This window comes from Pongo abelii, chromosome 12 (genome assembly GCF_028885655.2).
Source record: "Pongo abelii isolate AG06213 chromosome 12, NHGRI_mPonAbe1-v2.0_pri, whole genome shotgun sequence".
Taxonomy (NCBI): domain Eukaryota; kingdom Metazoa; phylum Chordata; class Mammalia; order Primates; family Hominidae; genus Pongo; species Pongo abelii.
Genome location: NC_071997.2, coordinates 93566988 through 93586910, shown reverse-complemented (window position 1 = coordinate 93586910; position 19923 = coordinate 93566988). Strand labels below are relative to the sequence as shown.

The following is a 19923-nucleotide window of genomic DNA, read 5'->3' as shown; positions in this document are numbered from 1 at the left end:
CATGTGGTATAATTTACATTACAAACATATGAAGCTAAGAGAAAACAGTAATTGTCAATGTATTAGTTCCTTAATTAGACAATAAGAGACTAAACATTCTTTCTATTATCTAGGGGGAATATCACATCCTGAATTTCAACTTCACTGTGATAAAACTAATTACAAGAATGAGTAGAAGCTACTTTAAATAGTATTTGTATAAAATTTCAAGGAACACCACCCAAGATCAAGAAGTAAATATCTAAATCCAGTTCTCACTCACTTGTCCTTACTTTCAGTAGTAATTACATGCAGCATTTTTCAATCGAAACCTCTATGAATATTCTTTATCTACCATGCAAAGGCACTTCAAAACTATTTACAAATCATGGAAAGCAATCGTCTGCATTGGTGACAGCAATTTTAATACATTGTAGTTTCTTTAAAGTCCTCCCATAGTCATTCGTTTTTAACAAAATACTTCAATTTAATTTCCAGAAATTCTTTAGTTAAAATTTCCACTGAGAGTGAAAGAACTCAGGTTACTATCACAGCTGACTTTCGTTCCTTATTAAACTAATGTAATTCACTTCAAAAAGGTGCTTTCATCCTCTCAAAACTTTAAAAAATCCACTTGCAGGATACCATAACTAAAACCAGTAGAGGTCGCTAGTACATAACTTTTACACATGTGTTTTGAATAAATGAGTATTCAACTAGTATGTAAAAACTACTAGATGAAATTAAACATCATCCTAATTATAAATCTGAATAAAAAGTTTTATTATTTGCTAGTAAAATGGAAAATAAAAAAAGTGTGATGCCATGTGATGCCCTTGGTGGTGAGGGAGGGGTGGAGAACACAATGATTCTTGGAAATTTTAAAAGCAAATCTATAAATTGAGGAGTGTAATCCATTCAATTTTAATAAATTTTCATCTATGTCCAAGGCTAAATCAGCTTCCAAATAAGTTATTTTAATTCTAATTAATGGAATTAGAAGCATGTTGAAAGAAATTATAGCAGTTAAAAATGGGATTTACAAACCTTTTCAACTGTCTAGTTGAAAAGCTGTTTGCCAGGACACCAGCCTCATGCAGTAAAAGGCAATACAAAGGTCCAAAATATTGAGGAGGCATCGCAGGTGAAAAGGGAAGGGGTAAAGGGAGAGAAGGGAACATCCAAAACAAGAATTCTTTTCTTTTTTCCAAGTTTATTTTACAGACTTGTTAATCCAAAAATGACAAGATATTTACGACTAACTTACGTGGTTTTCAATTAAAATGTTTATAGTGATGGGTTAAACCCATGATTAACTAAGTGTAACCATGGTACAAACCTAATAATGCTATGACCCTGTGGCTTTCCAACATTTTTTAAAACCTCAACTCATAGTAAGAATAAATTTTCAACACATTTTTACAATTATACCCTTACATACTGCACACATACTCAAATGAAACAGTTTCCTAAAACAAACCTGTCCTTATTATATGTAGCACACTGGCATTTTCTGTTCTGTTTTTTATTTATATATTTATTTATTTTGAGACAGAGTCTTGCTCTGTTGCGCAGGCTGGAGTGCAGTGGTGCAATCTCAGTTCACTGCAACCACCACTCCCAGGTTCAAGTGATTCTCCCACCTCAGCCTCCCAAGTAGCTGGGATTACAGGCGTGTGCTACCATGCCCGGCTAATTTTTGTATTTTTAGTAGAGATGGGTTTCCCCATGTTGGCCAGGCTGGTCTTGAACTCCTGACCTCGGGTGATCCGCCCACCTCAGCCCTCCCAAAGTGCTGGGATTACAGGTGTGAGCCACTGTGCCCAGCCTGCTTTATTTTTTAAAATGAGGGTTGGGCAATGCACTAAAGTAATTTTATGACTTATTAATGGCCATGACCTGGAGTCTAAAAACACTGGTGCACAGTGTAGATATAAAAGCAGTAGAAAAAAGTAAAAATAAAAAATAAAAGCAGTAGAAAAGGACAGAAGTTGAACTCAACCTAACAATTAATTCTAAATAGAGTTACATGTCTTTGGAAAAAAAAAAAAAAAAATCACCAGCAGTGGAATTACAGAGACTAATTGTAGGCAGGGGTTGAGGTAGAATAAAAAGAAAACAGAACAGCAACCCCTGTCCATATCAATTATGTCTACCTCATTCCAGGTTTATTGTTTTGAGGAAGGAAAGAAGAGGAAAGAAAATCCCGAATGATTTTTAAAAAGGCAAAGTGGTAATATTAAACTTACTTACAAGGGTATTAATGAAATCAAATTACCAAATACATAGGAGACAATGTCAACGGTCAAGATGCATGCGCAAAGTTTCGTAGGGTTAAAAAAAAAAAAAAAAAAAAAAGGTGTTTCAAACGTGGAGAGGCCAAACTGAAGGAATTACTTTATTTCTTGTAGTGGCAAATTTATAATTTTATGGTAAAATAAAATTCCTTTCACAAACATTTTATATTTCTTTACTTTTTATTTATTTTGGGGGGGAACAGGGTCTCGCTCTATCACCTGAGCTGGAGTGCAATGATGCAATCATAGCTCACTGGAGCCTCAACCTCCTGGGCTTAAGTGATCCCCCTACCTCCGCCTCCCAAGTAGCTGGGACATTAAGTACGTGTCACCACGCCCAGCTAATTTTTTTATTTTTAGTAGAAATGAGATCCTGCTATGTTGCCCAGGCTGCTCTGGAACTCCTGAGCTCAAAGTGATCCTTCTGCCTTGGCCTCCCAAAGTGCTGGGATTACACACATGAGCCACTGCACCCGGCCTTCATGTATTTTTAAAAAGCAGCCCAAGGAGGACTGAACAATGAAAGATTCATGAATTAGAATACTATTACTCTCCTAATTTCAAGATTAATAATTTTATTTGTATTAAATGAGAAACTCTATCTTGATTAATATTTAGTACCTTTGGGAAACATTAATGAGATACAGAGCTAAGTTTGAGATTCACCTCTATTATTAGCAGAACCCTGTCTTTTCCTTTACATAATAAATAGGTTTAAAAAGATAACCTTGATCAATTCCAATATAAATATTCTAGGTCTTATATAAATTCCTACATATGTACTTCAGTTAAAAAAAAAATCAGATCCCCATGTACTTTGGTATGTGTGGGAGAAATTTGTTTTTGTTTAGAAAGGTAGAAAATATGGATAAATTATTTGGGGAATCTAAATGTTAATGGAAAGCTTATTAGAAATTATAGGGACTTGGCCAGGCATGGTGGCTCATGCCTGTAATCCCAGCACTTTGGGAGGCTGAGGTGGGCGGACTGCTTGAGGTCAGGAGTTCAAGACCAGCCTGGCCAATATGGTGAAACCCTGTCTCTACTAAAAATACAAAAATTAGCCAAGCATGATGGTGCTCGCTTGTAGTCCCAGCTACTCAGGAGGCTGAGGCACGAGAATCACTTGAACCTGGGAGGCAGAAGTTGCAGTGAGCTGAGATCACACCACTGCACTCCAGCCTGGGTGACAGAGGGAGTCTCTGTCTCAAAATAAAAAAAAAGAAAAGAAAGAAATTATAAGGACTCTTTAGGATTCCAAGGGAAAAAAAGCTAAAGAAAAAAAATGAATGGAAAAAGAAAGTAGACGTTTTACATTTTATGATGAAGGGCTAATGACAAAAAGAAGTCTAAGACAAAGGAGTTTAAAAAAAAAAAAAAAAAAAGCCTGAGATGAATGAGGAAAGAAAAATGTATCAGTGTCCTAAGAAATCAAAGCTGGTTAAACCAGAAAGGGAAGGAACAACAAAGGAAATCAGTCTAGTCAAGTAAAGAACAAGCACAATTATGAAAGGACAAGACCTAAGAAATTAAAGAATATACTTTACTAGGGTCATAACACAGGAAAAAAATATTAGCTTTTGCCTCTATTTTTTGAAAGTTTAAACAGAGAAAATTATACTTATTAAAAAGGAGGAAAAAAACAGATTGGAGCAATTTTTATACTATCTTTTAATACTTGAATTAGTTGGAATCAACAGAGCCAAATAATATATACCCTTCTTCTGCATTCCCAGAGCATTAAAATATATATAATACAGTCAGCCTTCCATATCCATGGTTCTATATCTGTGGATTCAACCAACCGCAGATCAAAAATATTTTTTAAAAAATAAAAAAATACAAAATTTAAAATACAATGTAATAACTATTTACATTGAATTCAATTTTTTTTTTTAAGAGTTAGGGTCTCACTCTGTCACCCAGACTGAAGTGCGCTGGCATGATCATAGCTTCCTGCAGCCTTGAACTCCTGGGCTCAAGTAATCCTCCCACCTCAGCCTCCTAAGTAGGTGGGAGTACAGGCACAAGCCACTACACTTGGCAACATTTACTTTTTATTAGGTATTATAAGTATTCTAGAGATGATTTAAAGCATATGGGAGGGTGTTCATTAGTTATATGCAAATACTATGCCATTTAATATAAGGGACTTAAGCATCCATGGATTTTGGTATCTTCAGGCAGCAGCCTGCAACCAATCCCCCATGGAAACTGAAGCACGACTCTACTTTCTTATTCATCTGCAATACTGCCTGACGGTAAATACTAATATATTGGCAGTACCAATTAGTGATTATTGGCTACATCAATAAAACAAAATTCCATTCATTTGGACTATGATACTTTATAATTTGTAATAATCTATAGTACAATTTATCAAAACTTTTTAATTACCATCAGCAAAACATGTATGCAATCTATCTGTTTTCAAGTACTTTTGAAGCAACTATTTTCCTAAACCTCAGGGCAACTAAAAATCACTCTTAGACATATCCCCTAGGAGCTACCAAATTAAGCAGTAATTGCTACCATACTTTGAATTATGCTTATACTTTAAAGCAAAGTGTATTCTTTAAACATTTTTTTTTCAAACTTCTTTTTCTTCCTTTTGAGACAGGGTCTCACTCTGTCAGGAGTGCAGTGGCGCAATCACAGCTTACTGCAGCCTCAACCTCCTGGGCTCAGGCGATCCTCCCACCTCAACCTCTCAGGTGGCTGGGACAACAGGCATGTAGCCCCATGGCCAGCTAATTTTTTGTATTTTTAGTAGAGACAGGGTTTTGCCATGTTGCCCAGGCTGGTCCTGAACTCTTGGGCTCAGGCAATCTGCCCACGTTGGCCTCCCCAAAGTGCTGAGATTACAGGTGTGAGCCACCACACCGGCCAAATTTATTTACTCCTTAAATTGATGTATAAAACTGTACCTGTATATCATGTACAACATGATGATGCTTGGAAGTACATATACATTGTACTGTGGAATGGTTAAATCTAGCTAATTAACAAATGCATTACCTCACATAGTTATTTTTGTGGTGAGAACAATCAATACCCACTCTTAGCATTTTCAAGAATACAATATACCATCATTAACTATAGTCACCATGCTGTACAATAGGATCTCTTGAACTTATTCCTCCCAACCGTAAATATGTATTCTTTGAATGAATCTTCCCCAGTTCCCTCTCTCTCCAGTCAACACAGCCTCTGGGAACCATTATGAAGTGTATTCTTCAGAAAGATTTTTAAATATGTATATTCTGCTAATTCAGATTGATCTATTTTTAAAATACTTTTTTTTTTTTTTTTGAGATGGAGTCTTGCTCTGTCACCCAGGCTGGAGTATAGTGGTGCAATCTTGGCTCACTGCAACTTCTGCCTCCTGGGTTCAAGTGGTTCTCCTGCCTCAGCTCCCGAGGAGTTGGGATTACAGGTGCCTGCCACCATGCCCAGCTAATTTTTTGTATTTTATTTTTTTTTTTAGTAGAGATGGGGTTTCACCATGTTGGCCAGGCTGTTCTCAAACTCCCAACCTTAGGTTATCCGCCTGCTTCGGCCTTCCAAAGTGCTGGGATTACAGGTGTGGGCCACTATGCCCAGTCTCTATATACATTTTTCTTATGTGACCCTCAAAACTTAAGAAAAATATTTTATGACTCATCCCAAAACATACTTAGGGCTTGCTAAATTTAGGGCCCTTATTATTTTAATAGAAAGCTTTGTAAGTATATTAAAGAAATACTGAATCCTAGTCAATGAGGAAAATGGAAGATTATTTCCCGATAAAAGAATCTAAGACACCATTTGCTATGGTCCAAATGTTTGTGCCCCTCCCAAATTCATGTTGAAACCTAAACCCCACTGTGGTGGTATTAAGAGGTGTTAACATCACTCTTCCATTCTCATGTAAAGTCCTGCTACCATTCTGTCCAACTTTATGGTTTACACTAGGGACACACAAAATACCCCGGCCTCTTAATTCTATAAACACCTCATCTTGGGGACCTTCATTCCTGGTCTAGCCACATCCTCCTTTATAACTATGTTACTTATGAAATTTTACATTCAAACAACTCTTTCTCTGATCTCAATCTATTCTATTTCTCTCTTTCAGATGTCCTAATATTATCAGTTCTCTGACCTTACTGACAACTCTAGTACCCTGTTCTCTCCATGTTTTTCCATTATATGTGCCCTCTCCTACCTGGTATTAGAATGCATGCTCAAAAAGCTAGACTTTCTGGTTGAAAGTCTTGCCTTCACTACTTAATAACTTGGCCAGGTTATTCAACCTCTCTGTGCTTCAGTTTCCACATTCATTCATTCAACTTATATTTTCTGAGTGTCCTCTGTGCCAGATAACGTTCTAGGTGCTGATGATTCAACAGTGAACAAGAAAAAAAAAAATCCCTGGAGCTTACATTCTAGTAGGGAAAAAACTAATACCATCTTGATGGGATTATTACAAAGTTTAAATGAAACATAAAGCATGGAAGTATTCAGACTAGTGCATAATACTATATAGCAAACCCATCAGCTATTATCACATTTCACTTTTTTCCTTATCCAATTTCAATTCAGTGATGCTCTTCTCAGCAGTTTCTCATTGGATATGCCTGTCTATCAATCCCTCAGCCTTCAGGGGAGAAGGACAAGGCCTGAGGTTGCTAAAGATTACTTCCTACCCAATCACTGTGTGCCATAAAAACATTACTTTCTATGTGTGTTGTGTCCTGAAAAGGTTGCAAAGCACTGCTATTACCAGTTTTTACAATTCCCTTGCCCTACTGTTCTGCTGCTATACATCCATGAGGAAACACCATTCAGTCCAACTATCTTTTTTTGTGCTCACACTTGAGTGCTGCAAAAGCAAAGTCACAGAAACCCAAAGATTTGAACTACTGTACACTTGAAGTCATTAAAGTCAAACAGTCCTTCATCATTGCCAGAGAACTCTATTTCTAGCTGTATCTCCCATTTTCTACAGTTGGTACTTCAAACCTTATTCTTCTCTCCAACTTTCGACTCCTTCCGAACTCAGTTTAGATATATCTTTTTCTTGGAAGCTATCCCAAACCCCAAAGCATCTATCAGTTGCCCCTTTCACGGTTTCCCATAGACTCTTTACTCATAGAATATCACATTATGTTACTGACTACACATCTATCTGTATCTCCATTAAATCATAAGCCCTGAAAAGACAAGGGCCATATCATCTTTCTAAGAGATTACAGAACCTCCTTCCTAGGTGTTTAGATGTTTCCCTCTCTCTCAATCGGTGGGAAATAATTCACTTACCACCTAAAATACATGTAACAACTGAAGATCAAAACATTAACAGAAATATTTTTGGAATGTTAGCTGGCTTTAATAAAAGAAATGCTTGGACATATGCCACTCCTAAAGGTATGGGTATATCATTCTATCATCAAGAAATTGTTTGTTTTAGCTTACAAACAAAAAAATGTATAGTTTAACAGCAAGAATATATACAAACTATCATATATGCAATACAGGTTGATTATCCCTAACACAAAAATCCAAAATCTGAAACTTTTAGCATTTTTTTTTTTGGAGTCATGGTTCCACTCTTTCATTCAGGGCTCACTGTAGCTTCGATCTCCTGGGCTCAAGTGATCCTCCTGTCTCAGCCTCCTGAGTAGCTGGGACTACAGGCGCATACCACCATGCCTAGCTAGTTAAAAACAAATTTTTTTTAGAGATGGGGTCTCACTTTGTCTCCCAGGCTGGTCTCAAACTCCTGGGTTCAAGTGATCCTTCTGCTTTGGCCTCCCAAAGTGCTGGGATTACAGGCTTGAGCCACCACATCAGGCCAAAATCCAAAACTTCTAGATGCTGACATGATGCTCACTGGAACACATCAGAGTTTGGGTTTTTGGATTTGGGATGCTCAACCAGTAAGTATACTGCAAACATTCCAAAATCCAAAAAAAAGCCCTCGAAATCGAAAACACTTCTGTTCCCAAGCATTCCGGATAAGGGATACTCAACCTGTAAAGAGTTAAATCCAGGCTTCATTTTCTTACATACCACATATATATATATATAAATCAAATTCTTTCCCCGTTCACTGACATTACAACCAATACACAAATTAGATATAAAGTAAATACAAGACAACATTTGTCATACCTCTACATCTGAAGCACTTCGGGGCTGAGCTTGGCATAGCATATTTAATAATTGCAAAATTAATTCTTCAACATACTGAAGAGCATCGTCATTAGACTCGAGAGTAGGATGAACTTGCCCCTGGACCTATAAACAAAAAGCAAAGTAATTAAAATGTGGGTTCCATATCATTAAACAAATTTTTAAAACTTTAAAAACTGTGGGTTTGTGGCCGGGCACGGTGGCTCATGCCTGTAATGCCAGCACTCTGGGAGGCCGAGGCGGGCAGATCACCTGAGGTCAGGAGTTTGAGACCACCCTGGCCAACAAGGTGAAACCCTGTCTCCATTAAAAATACAAAAATTAGCCAGGCCTTGTGGTGTGCGCCTGTAATCCCAGCTACCCAGGAGGCTCAGGCAGGAGAATTGCTGGAACCCAGGAGGCAGAGGCTGCAGTGAGCCAAGATCTTGCCACTGCACTCCACCTGGGCAACAGAGCAAGACTCTGTCTCAAAAATAAAAAGTGGGTTTGTACTTAAAAATGTGGTCTGGCTTGCAAATACAGATTTGATGATACTGACCTAGAGGTCAGGAGTTCTCAACCCTTTTTCCCAGCCACATTCTTATATGCTCCTGGAGATCCAGTTTACCTAACTAAATAATTTCAGTATGTTTTTTCTCATACTATGGTTACAATATGATGCAGAAATAGGGAAAGGAAGGGAGAGGCTGAGGTGATGATAAAAGATATAGTTTATATGGTTTTTGCCAGGAACCAGTTAGAACATTTATTCAACATTCTGCTTGGGCAAAACTGACCTCCTATGGGCCTCTGACTGTTGTTTAACTTTACCATTCCTAATAAATGATAAAATCCAGGAGGGGCATATCTCATCAAGTTCACCAGTGTATCTATGGCAGCAAGCACTGTGCAGGGCACGCATATTACAAGCTTGATAAATTTAAATAACATTTGTGAACACAAAGTCACCCTGTATCAAAGGACACAAAATTTGTGACTGTCTATACTTTAGGAATATTGGTGGCCTAAAAATCTTTACCTTCTTTCTCCTCAACCATTTCTTTAATTTTTTTTTTTCATGAAAAGTTTCACTTAAGAGTCCACACTGGAAAGAAGCCTTGACCATTTCTTTAGTTGAATCTCAGGCCAGTGGCCTCTGTAAAGCTCGCATGTTAATAAACAGCATGATAGTCTTTACTTGCATCCCTTTGTTCCTCCCTAAATAAATGGCAAGAAAAGACAGTTCCAGGAGAGAAACAATACATGTTCCAAAACATGCTCAACTCTCCAACAGGCGATAGGGCACTTACTGATGAAAGTGCACAGTACTCACTGGCTCAGAGCACACAGTATGGCCTGTCCTACTACACTTCATTAACTGAGAGGGTGTGACAGCCTCAGTGTACAGGGAAAATTTTATAAACAGTGTACTAGACTGAGTGCGGTGGCTAATGCCTGTAATCCTAACACTTTGAGAGGCTGAGGAAGGAGGAACACTTAAGGCCAGGAGTTCAGGACCAGCCTGAGCAACACAGGGAAAACCTGTCTCTACCAAAAAAAAAAAAAAAAAAAAAGCCTGGTAGAGTGGCACATGCCTGTAGTAGTCCCCACCTACTCCAGAGGCTGAGGTGAGGTGGAAGGATCGCTTAAACCCAGGATGCCAGGGCTGCAGTGAGCTATGATTAAACCACTGTACTCCAGCCTGGCCAACAGAGGGAGACCCTGTCTCAAAACAACAATAAAAGATAGTATCCTACATAATAATTTTTTAAAGGTACATATATGTATACATACATATGTATGCATTCATATACATTTTAAAGGCAAATAGCATTGTAACAATCCAGAACTGCATGAAGAGGTACTACATAGAGTATGAGCTTTAAAACAAAATTTATTTATTTTTTATTTTTTTGAGACAGGGTCTCACCCTGTCACCCAGGCTGGAGTGCAGTGGCGTGATCTCGGCTCACTGCAACCTCCGCCTCCTGGGTTCAAGCAATTCTCCTGCCTCCGCCTCCCTAGTAGCTGGGATAACAGGCACCTGCCACCACGCCCGGCCAATTTCTGTACTTTTAGTGGAGACGGTGTTTCACCACATTGGCCAGGCTGGTCTCAAACTCCCGACCTCAGGGGATCTACCCGCCTTGGCCTTCCAAAGTGCTGAGATTACAGGCATGAGACACTGTGCCCGGCCTAAAACAAATTTTTTTTAACAATTTAATTTTACAGGTGAAGAAACCCAGAAGGCTTAAATAATTTGCCCAAGAACTTTTGATCATATTGAGTACAACAATTACCAATCTGATTGTAATTTATCTGTTTACAAGTATCCCTGTTAGGTGACTGGATGGTTGTACAGTTAAAATAATAGTGTGTACTAGAACCCAGAATTCATAATTCTGAGTTCTGTGATCTCCATTCACCATACCACCACACTCTGACTAATGTGTGCAGGTATCAAACCATAGAAACTTATTCCTCTTCAATACTTAGAATGACCTTTAAAAAAACAAAACAAAACAAAACTGGAACTTGCAAAAGTTTTCTTTTTGTACAGTGATTTGCATGCCCCCAATGGCTTAAACTGTCTTTTCAGATAACGTTTATATTAACGAACAACATCTTCATTTTGCAGTGAATGTTACCACCACATGGTAGGCTATTTCTATCTGGTTCTCAGTCAATTCCTTTCATTTCTGAAACTCTTTCCTTAGTATTAGGACATACTCTATTCAATTTATTCCCTAATTTCCTTATTCCTTTTCCATGTCCTTGTAGAGTTCCATATCTTCCTCCATTCCTCCACCCCTTCTACTCTTGTATGTTCACTCCCTTCTCTTCTGCCCCTAAGTAACCTCATTTACTTCCACATTTAACAGTCACCTGTATGGATAACCCCAAATCTATCCCTAGTCCTGATTTCTCTCCTCAGTTTTAGACCCAAACTTCAAATTACCTGTGAAATAGTTCCACCTATTCTACCAAAATGTCAAACTTAACATGAAAAAAAGAAGAACTTAAGTATTTTAGAAAAACACAATATAGACTGCTCCTGATTTCACTTAGATGTAGTCCTAGAAAATGTAGCTATAATTGGGGGTTGCGTTCCAGTTGAAAGCCCCAGCATCACACAAACTATAGCTACAGATTTATAAAACCACAGACTTAGAGTTAAAAGGGACTTTAGAAGTCATTTAACTAAGTCCTCTATTTATTGTATTTATTTATTTGAGACGGAGTCTCGCTCTGTCGCCCAGGCTAGAGTGCAGTGGTGCAACCTTGGCTCACTGCAACCTCCACCTCCTGGGTTCAAGCAATTCTCCTGCCTCAGCCTCCCAAGTAGCTGGGATTACAGGTGCCTGCCACCACGATGGGCTAATTTTTTTTAGTATTTTTAGTAGAGACCGGGTTTTACCATGTTGGCCAGGCTGGTCTCGAACCACTGATCTCAAGTGATCCGCCCACCTCCACCTCCCAAAGTGCTGGGATTACAGGCGTGAGCCACTGCACCCAGCCAGTCCCTCTATTTAGATGATGAGAAAGAAAAATGATACACCCACAATCCTGTCGCTAACTAGTAATACTGTAAATATTGAACCTGGGCCTCCTGGCTCTTTCCACTAAACCCTTGACTGTTGAACCTGGAGTACCCTAGTGTAGGGAGTGGATGCCCATGGACCATATCTACTTATATAGTGGGCTTCCATATAAAACTTGGCTTGAAGTATGTTGTCATACTATTTAATAAACATCTATCTCATGTCATAAATGCAACTACAGTCCTATAAATCTTTATAATTTGAAAAGGGAAAATCATCATTGGTTACACAAAGGATCCCAATGTTTATAAGTTATATAAAATTATATTAAAAATCTGACATAAATCTCAAATGTTAGAGAAGATAACAAATGTTAAAATGAAAATACTTCATCAATAATTCTAATTACCTTTTAAAAATATCACAGGCCTTTGAAGAAGGGGTCTAGGCATCCCAAAACATGTTTTAGAAAGTATTCAAGAAAGTATGATTAAGTTTTTTTGTAAAGTTCACTGTTTTTCAAAGAAACCCATGTATATAATTCTTCACTAATATAGCTCCATTTCCAGCTGCTCTTCAATTTACACTGCATGCTGACGCAATCTGAACTATCTGCAGTTTGCTAAAACATGGCATGTAGTTTCACTCACACTGTTCCCCATGCCTGTCATTCATTCTCTTAACTTTTTTTATCTGCCTATTTGGCTTTTTTTTTTTTTTTCAACTTTTTTTCTTTGTCCTTTTCTTCTTGTAAGCTATTTGAATTTCAAAACCCAGATTACACCCCATTTAGGAAGACTTCCTTGTTTCTTATCTCTAAGGCAGAATTAATCTCATTCATTTAACTGATTTGTTGAATCTATTAAATACTAGACCTTCTGTTAGGTACTGGATATACAGATATGAATCAAATATAATCCCTGCTCTTATGGTCCTTATACTCTTACTGGGTTAATCCCTGTATTACATACCACATTTCTGTTATTGGGTTTATCATGTTGACTTATAATTACATGTTCCCTTGTCTGTTTCCTCTTTTGGATAGTGATGTTCCAACTGGGCAGGGCTTTATGTACTTATAATTTTCTTCTTGCTTTTCACTCGAAACCCCTGACATTCAGGGGATACTCAAGGCTTCTGTGTTATAGAGGTGAGGGGAATAAAATATTTCTTTCTTGGAATTAAAATTGAAAAGGTGTGATGGTAAGACTAGAGAGTCTGGTTGTTTGGTTGATTTCAGGAGCATAAGCCTTTAAAGCAGAAACCATTCACAATACAAAAGCAGTTAGAACTAAAACAGATGTTAATTATGTAGAGTTGTATATAGCCACAACAGTGAAAATGCAATGGTTAAAGACGACAACGTGATACTGCTTATAATTCTAGCAAATATAATTCAAATGTTAAGTTTGGCACTTCGTATAAGCAAAATTTTGGAAATTCATATTCAGTTTTATTTATTGGTGGTTACTAATATCCAAATAAGAACTATTAAATAAATCAAACAAAGAATTAGTCGGCTTAAACAGAAAATAATGCATGATGCTAACTGCACTTCTAAGCTTCTGGACATTAACCTTTCTCACATCTTAAAATCTGTCAAATGGGAATCACAAAACTCATCCATGTATTTAAGAGATCAATAAATTGTTTTACCCCCTTAAAAACAAAAATAAAACTTAAAAACTCTAACTGAAAAACAAAGGCAATGGTCCATACTTAAAAGGCAAGCAGAGTACCAACTCCTGAAAATACATAGGCTGTTCTTTATTCTTTCAAGAAGATGCTGTTAGGGTATTTCTTTAAAGAGCAAACAGAAGTAGTATTATATTTCACATGTAGGCAGAATAAACACATTTCTATTCCATGAGATAGTGTTACAGCCAAAGTGCTCCATTCCATCATAAATGGTACTCAGAGATATTTAATAGATCAAATGATCCAAGTTATTCAACTCCATACAGAATAGGTTACCCTGTCAAATCTTACGACAGTCTTCAGAAGCCATGTACAGCTGATTCAGAGTTGCATGTGTGTTTATGAGCAATTATAAATAAACATTTCAAATTGGGTTTAAACTATGTGGGTTTTCCCGGTTTTGCCATTTAATGGCAAAACATCAATTACTTTTGCACCAACATAATAGTTTTCAAAAAACATTACATTTTATACTTATGTTTACTGACACAGAAAATGTCATATACTTCTTTAACTATATTTTCTTAAATTAATTTAAGTACAATTAATGCAAATACTTTACTAAATAATTAACAATAGCCTGAATAAGAATTTTATAGTAATTGTTCTTTTAAGGAGTAATCACTATATTCAATTAAAGATTAAAAACTCTTGAATTATATAAACCTTCCTTAAGGACTACTTGAGTCTATCTTGACAGTTCATTTTGTCTCTAGTAAGTTCCAGCAGATTCTGAAGCAACTTTGTTGGCTATTATTGCCAGGTTTTGTGGAGTCTGAAAAGGCAAAGGGATTTAGGTGTATATCAATTCCTAGTTGTTTGATACATGAGTTCTCCAAGTGTATTCAGGAACTCCTTGGGTAAACTGCCAGAAAATACTATGTTGAATTCTGATGAATCTTTCATATCCCTTGCTAGCTAATGGCTTTCTGGAGTATTGGAAAAGCTTCTAAATTATGTTCTGTCATGTCTTGAGCTCAGATCTGCTACTTTTATTTATAAATATAAAGACAGAATTTGAGATAAAACTGGTATTCTCAAAGCCAAATAATAAAGATTGGAATCATCAAATCCCTTTCTTAGTGTTACAATTCTTTAGTCAATGTTTGATGCTTTAGGTGCTTATTTCTCCTCACTCTGAGGTTAAAAACCAAGGCAAAAATCTTTCATCAAGAAATAAAATTTAAGACCAGCCTGGGCTGGGCGCGGTGGCCTACGCCTGTAATCCCCGCACTTTGGGAGGCCAAGGTGGGTGGATCACCTGAGATCAGGAGTTCGAGACAAGCCTGAGCAACATGGTGAAACCCCGTGTGTACTAAAAATACAAAAATTAGCCAGGTGCGGTGGTGCCCACCTATAATTCCAACTACTGGGGAGGCTGAGGCAGGAGAATCACTTGAACCCGGGAGGCAGAGGCTGCAGTGAGCCGAGATCGTGCCACTGCACTCCTGTCTGGGTGACAGAGTGAGACTGCATCTCAGAAAAAAGGAAAAAAAAAAAAAAATAGACTAGCCTGGCCAACATGGCAAAACCCCATCTCTACCAAAAATACAAAAATCAGCCGGCCGTGGTGGCACACACCTGTAGTCCCAACTGAGGCAGGAGAATTGCTTGAACCCGGGAGGCAGAGCAAAAGACAAAAAAAAGACAAAAATCAAACAAATCAGAGCACTTACATCTTTCCCATAAATAAAATAAACTAAAAATATTTTCTCTGGCCAGGCGTGGTGGCTCATGCCTGTAATCCCAGCTCTTTGGGAGGTCAAGGCAGGCGGATCGTCTGAGGTCAGGAGTTCAAGACCAGCCTGACCAACATGGAGAAACCTCGTCTGTACTAAAAATACAAAATTAGCTGGGCATGGTGGCACGTAATCCCAGCTACTTGGGAGGCTAAGGCAGGAGATTCGCTTGAACCCGGGAGGCGGAGGTTGTGGTGAGCCAAGATCGTACCATTGCACTCCAGCCTAGGCAACAAGAGCAAAAGTCTGTCTCAACAGAAAAAAAAAAAAAAAAAAAAAAAAGGCATAGAGACCAAGAACAAAATGATGTGTTGGGGAAATTAAGTTGGATCATGGACCAAAGAGTACATGTAGGGAGACTGGAAGGCGCAGGTTGTATATCATGCTAAGGAGTTGGGAAGTGATCAGGGTAGCAGAAAATAATTGTAAGGTTTTAAATGAGACACAGACATAATTGGACGGTTTGCTGAAGTCAAAAATGTCAGTATGAAGGATGGGTTAACAGACATGAGGTTGAAGGAAGCAAAACTAGTTGGAATGATGCCACAGGCTCTATAAGAAGAGAGATTGAAAACCTGGACCGAGGCACAAACAGTGGGAGGTGGGAAAGAAGGGCCTGTTAAGGTAGAAGGAGGTAGGCTTGGATAACTATTTTTTTTGGGTGGTGGGGCCAGCAACAAGAGCGAACCACCAATTTAGGACAGGAAATACTAGAAGACAATATTTTCCAGGAAAGATAAGAAATTCAAGTTTGACATATGAGTTTAAGGTTCTTGTATTACATCTAGGGAAACAAACCTGAAATTCTTTTTTTATCAAGTGGCTCCTAAATTTTTTTCAGCCTTTTTTTCTCCTCTAAAAGAAGGAAAGAAATAAAGAAAAGCAACAGTTAATAAATAAATAAAAAACAAACTTGAGAGTCAGGTGTGGTGGTTGACACCTATAATCCCATCTACTTGGGAGGCTGAAGCGGGAGGATTACCTGAGTCTAGGAGTCCGAGACCAGCCTGGACAAAACAGACAGACTCCATCTCAAGATATTATAATAAATTTTTTAAATTAAAAAAATAAAAAACAAAGTTGACACTTTGAAAAGTACTAATAGAAAAATTGCTAAAAGATCAAGAAAAAAACAGAAGGCACAAATACTACTGTATTATACACAAGAAGGAGGGGCATAACTACAAATATAGCAGTTTAAAAAGAGAAAATTATGAAAAACTTCAAGCTTTTAACATTTAGGTAAAGTGAACAAATTCCTAAAAATTGTAAATTATCAAAACTGACTCAAAAAGAAATAAAACATTTCTAATGGTTTTCTAATCATTAAAGAAACTGTATCAAAGGTTTAAAATCTTCCCACAAAGAAGGTAATTTTATCTTTCCAGAAATAGACAATTCCATCCTTATACAATGTGTGCTGTGTACAACTGACATTAAACCAAACCAACACTATCTAGGAAAGAATAACTGTTCATGGACATAGATGAAAAAAAAATCATAAACAGAAGTAGCAAACTTGGTGGGGTGTGATGGCTCATTCCTGTAATCCCACCACTTTAGGAGTCTGAGGCTTGAGCTCAAGAGTTCGAGACCAGTCTGGGTAACAAGGCAAAAACCCATCACTACCAAAAATACAAAAATTAGCCAGGCATGGTAGCACACACCTGTGGTCCCAGCTACTGGGGAGGCTGAGGTGGGAGAATTGCTTCAGCCCAGAAGGCGGAGGTTGCAGTAAGCCAAGATCACACCACTGCACTCCAGCCTGGGTGACAGAGTGAGACCTTACCTTAAAACAAACAAACAAACAAAAAAGGGTAGCAAACCAAATTTAGAAATGTTTAGAAAAGATACTACACCATGACCGACTTGGGCTTATTTTAGAAACTGAGACTGGTTCAACAAAAGTAAATCTTTTGTGATTCTTGCATTAACAGATTAAAGGAGAAAAATGACAATAGATGCAGAAAAGGTAACAATTCATGGTTCCTAACAAATATACAAGCAAAAACTCAGGGCCTAGAAATAGAATAACATTTCCTAAACTTGATAAAGGATATAAACAAAAAGTATACAACAAAAATCATAATCAATAGTGCAATACTAAAAGAACTAGCTTTAAAACCAGGGACAAGACAAGGATACCTACTATCACAATGTCTACTCAACATTGTCTGGAGGTCCTAGCCAATAACAAAAAAAGGACTGGAAAGGAAGGAATAAAACTATTATTATTTGCAGGTAATACAATTATTCTAATTGAAAACCTAAAAGAATCTATAGAAAAATTACAAGAGTTAATAAGTGAGTTTAGTAAAATTGTTGAAATAATCTATAAAAGATATTGCACTCCTACACAAGCAACAAACAGAAAATATAATTTTTTAATGATAGTTGCAAAAATAAAGTAATAGAGTAACTAGGAAAATAATCTTATAAAATGTGTATAAAACCTTTACGGGCTGGGCACGGTGACTCACGCCTGTAATCCCAGCACTTTGGGAGGCCAAGGCAGGTGGATCACTTGATGTCAGGAGTTCGACACCAGGCTGACAAATATGGTAAAACCTTGTCTCTACTAAAAATACAAAAATTAGCTGGGTGTGGTGGTGCGCATCTGTAATCTTAGCTACTTGGGAGGCTGAGGCAGGAGAATCGCTTGATCCCAGGAGGCAGAGGCTGCAGTGAGCCGAGATTGCGCCAGAGTGAAACTCCTTCTCAAAAAAAAAAAAGAAAATCCTTTATGACGAAAAATTTTTAAACTTTAATGAATGACATTTAGAAGACCTTAAATAGTATTAAGGAAGTACCATAATATCTCAAGATGTCAATTCTCCCATACTCTAAACATTACAATTCCTATTAAAATTGAAACAATCTTCTGAAAAATTGAGATGTTGATCCTAAATTTAGAAGAGCCAAGAACAACTAAGGCACTCCTAAAGAAAAATCAGGCAAAAAACTATTTTTCCTGCCAGATAAAGACATGATTAAGCTACAGTGATTAAGATACTAAGATATTAGTGCAGAAACAGAAAGACCACCATAATGGAGAGCTCGTATACAGATCTTGTATGAAAATAATATAAAACAAAGAGTCAGTAGTGTAGATTCATGAGGAAAGGATGGATCATCCAATATATAGTGCTAGGACATTGGCAAATTATTCCCTATCACACACCATATATAAAAACCAACTGAAGATGGATCAAGTACATAACGGTGATAAGCAAAAGATTCAGAAACTTTTAGTAAAAGCATAGCAGGATATCTTTATAACCTGAGTTAGGAAAGAATTTATTTAGAAAGACACAAGAAGTATAAAATGAAGAAAAATTCTAATTCAATTTCATTAAGAACTACTGCTTAATCCACATATCACAAAAAGCAGAAAGATAAGTCACACACTGGGACACATACAACCTACAAAGGAAATATCCAGGATAAATAATAACAAAGTATTAATAAAAACAAACCCTCAGTTTTCTAAAATGGGCAAAAGTCATGTACAGACATTTCCTGGAAGGGGAAACACAACTGCCCCATAAATATTAGAAAGGTGCTCAGCCTCAATCTCAGTCTCAAGACTCAGCCTTGTATTTATTTGTATTCAAGTAAATACAAACAAAAACTATAAGACATTATTTTACACCTATTTTGACAAAAATTTTAAAATCTAAGAATATCAAGTATTGGTAAAGATATAAAGAAATGTGAATTTTCACCCATTACTGGTGAGAATATAAAATAACAATTTGGATTAAAGTTTAACATTACTTAGTAAAGTTAAATACACACACACATTATGATCCAGCAATTCTACTTCTAAGTACATTATAGGAGGGGTCCCCAACACCTGGCTGCCAACCAATAAATCCCCTCAAACCCCATTAGGAACCAGGCCACAGAGCAGGTGAGCAGCCTACCAGATAGCATTACCACCTGAGCTCTGTCTGTCAGATCAGCAGGAGCATTAGATTCTCATTGTCATGGGACCATGAACCCTACTGTGAACCGTGCATGTGAGGGATCTAGGTTTTGCACCTTATGAGAATCTAATGCCTGGTGATCTGAGGTGAAAGAGTTTTATCCCCAAAACATTCCCCCACCATGGAAAAATTGTCTTCCACAAAACCAGTCCCTGGTGCCAAAAAGGTTGGGGACTGGCCGGGCGCGGTGGTTCATGCCTGTAATCCCAGCACTTTGGGAGGCTGAGGTGGGCAGATCATGAAGTCAAGAGATCGAGACCATCCTGGCCAACATGGTGAAACCCTGTCTCCACTAAAAATACAAAAATTAGCCAGGCGTGGTGGCATGCGCCTGTAGTCCCAGCTACTTGGGAGGCTGAGGCAGGAGAATTGCTTGAACCTGGGAGGTGGAGGTTGCAGTGAGCCAAGATTGTGCCACTGCACTCCAGCCTGGGTGACAAGAGGGAGACTGTCTCAAAAAAAAAAAAAAAAAAAAAACCGTTAAGGACTGCTACATTATAGAACTCTTATATGTGTACAACAG

General features: G+C 37.6%; 1 protein-coding gene across 5 annotated transcripts in view; it reads right to left on the bottom strand.

The window, feature by feature from the left end:
- Nucleotides 1–19923, bottom strand: part of SOS1 (SOS Ras/Rac guanine nucleotide exchange factor 1) — a 143212-nt gene that overhangs the window by 78102 nt on the left and 45187 nt on the right. For 3 of the 5 annotated variants that reach the window (XM_054547617.1, XM_024242366.3, XM_024242367.3), the window contains exon 2: nucleotides 8433–8558. In XM_054547617.1, the coding sequence (XP_054403592.1) occupies nucleotides 8433–8558 (126 nt within the window). Of the gene's footprint in view, nucleotides 1–8432; nucleotides 8559–13693; nucleotides 14106–16209; nucleotides 16229–19923 lie in introns of those variants that run through there. The other 2 variants (XM_054547616.2, XM_054547615.2) reach the window with 2 other exon arrangements.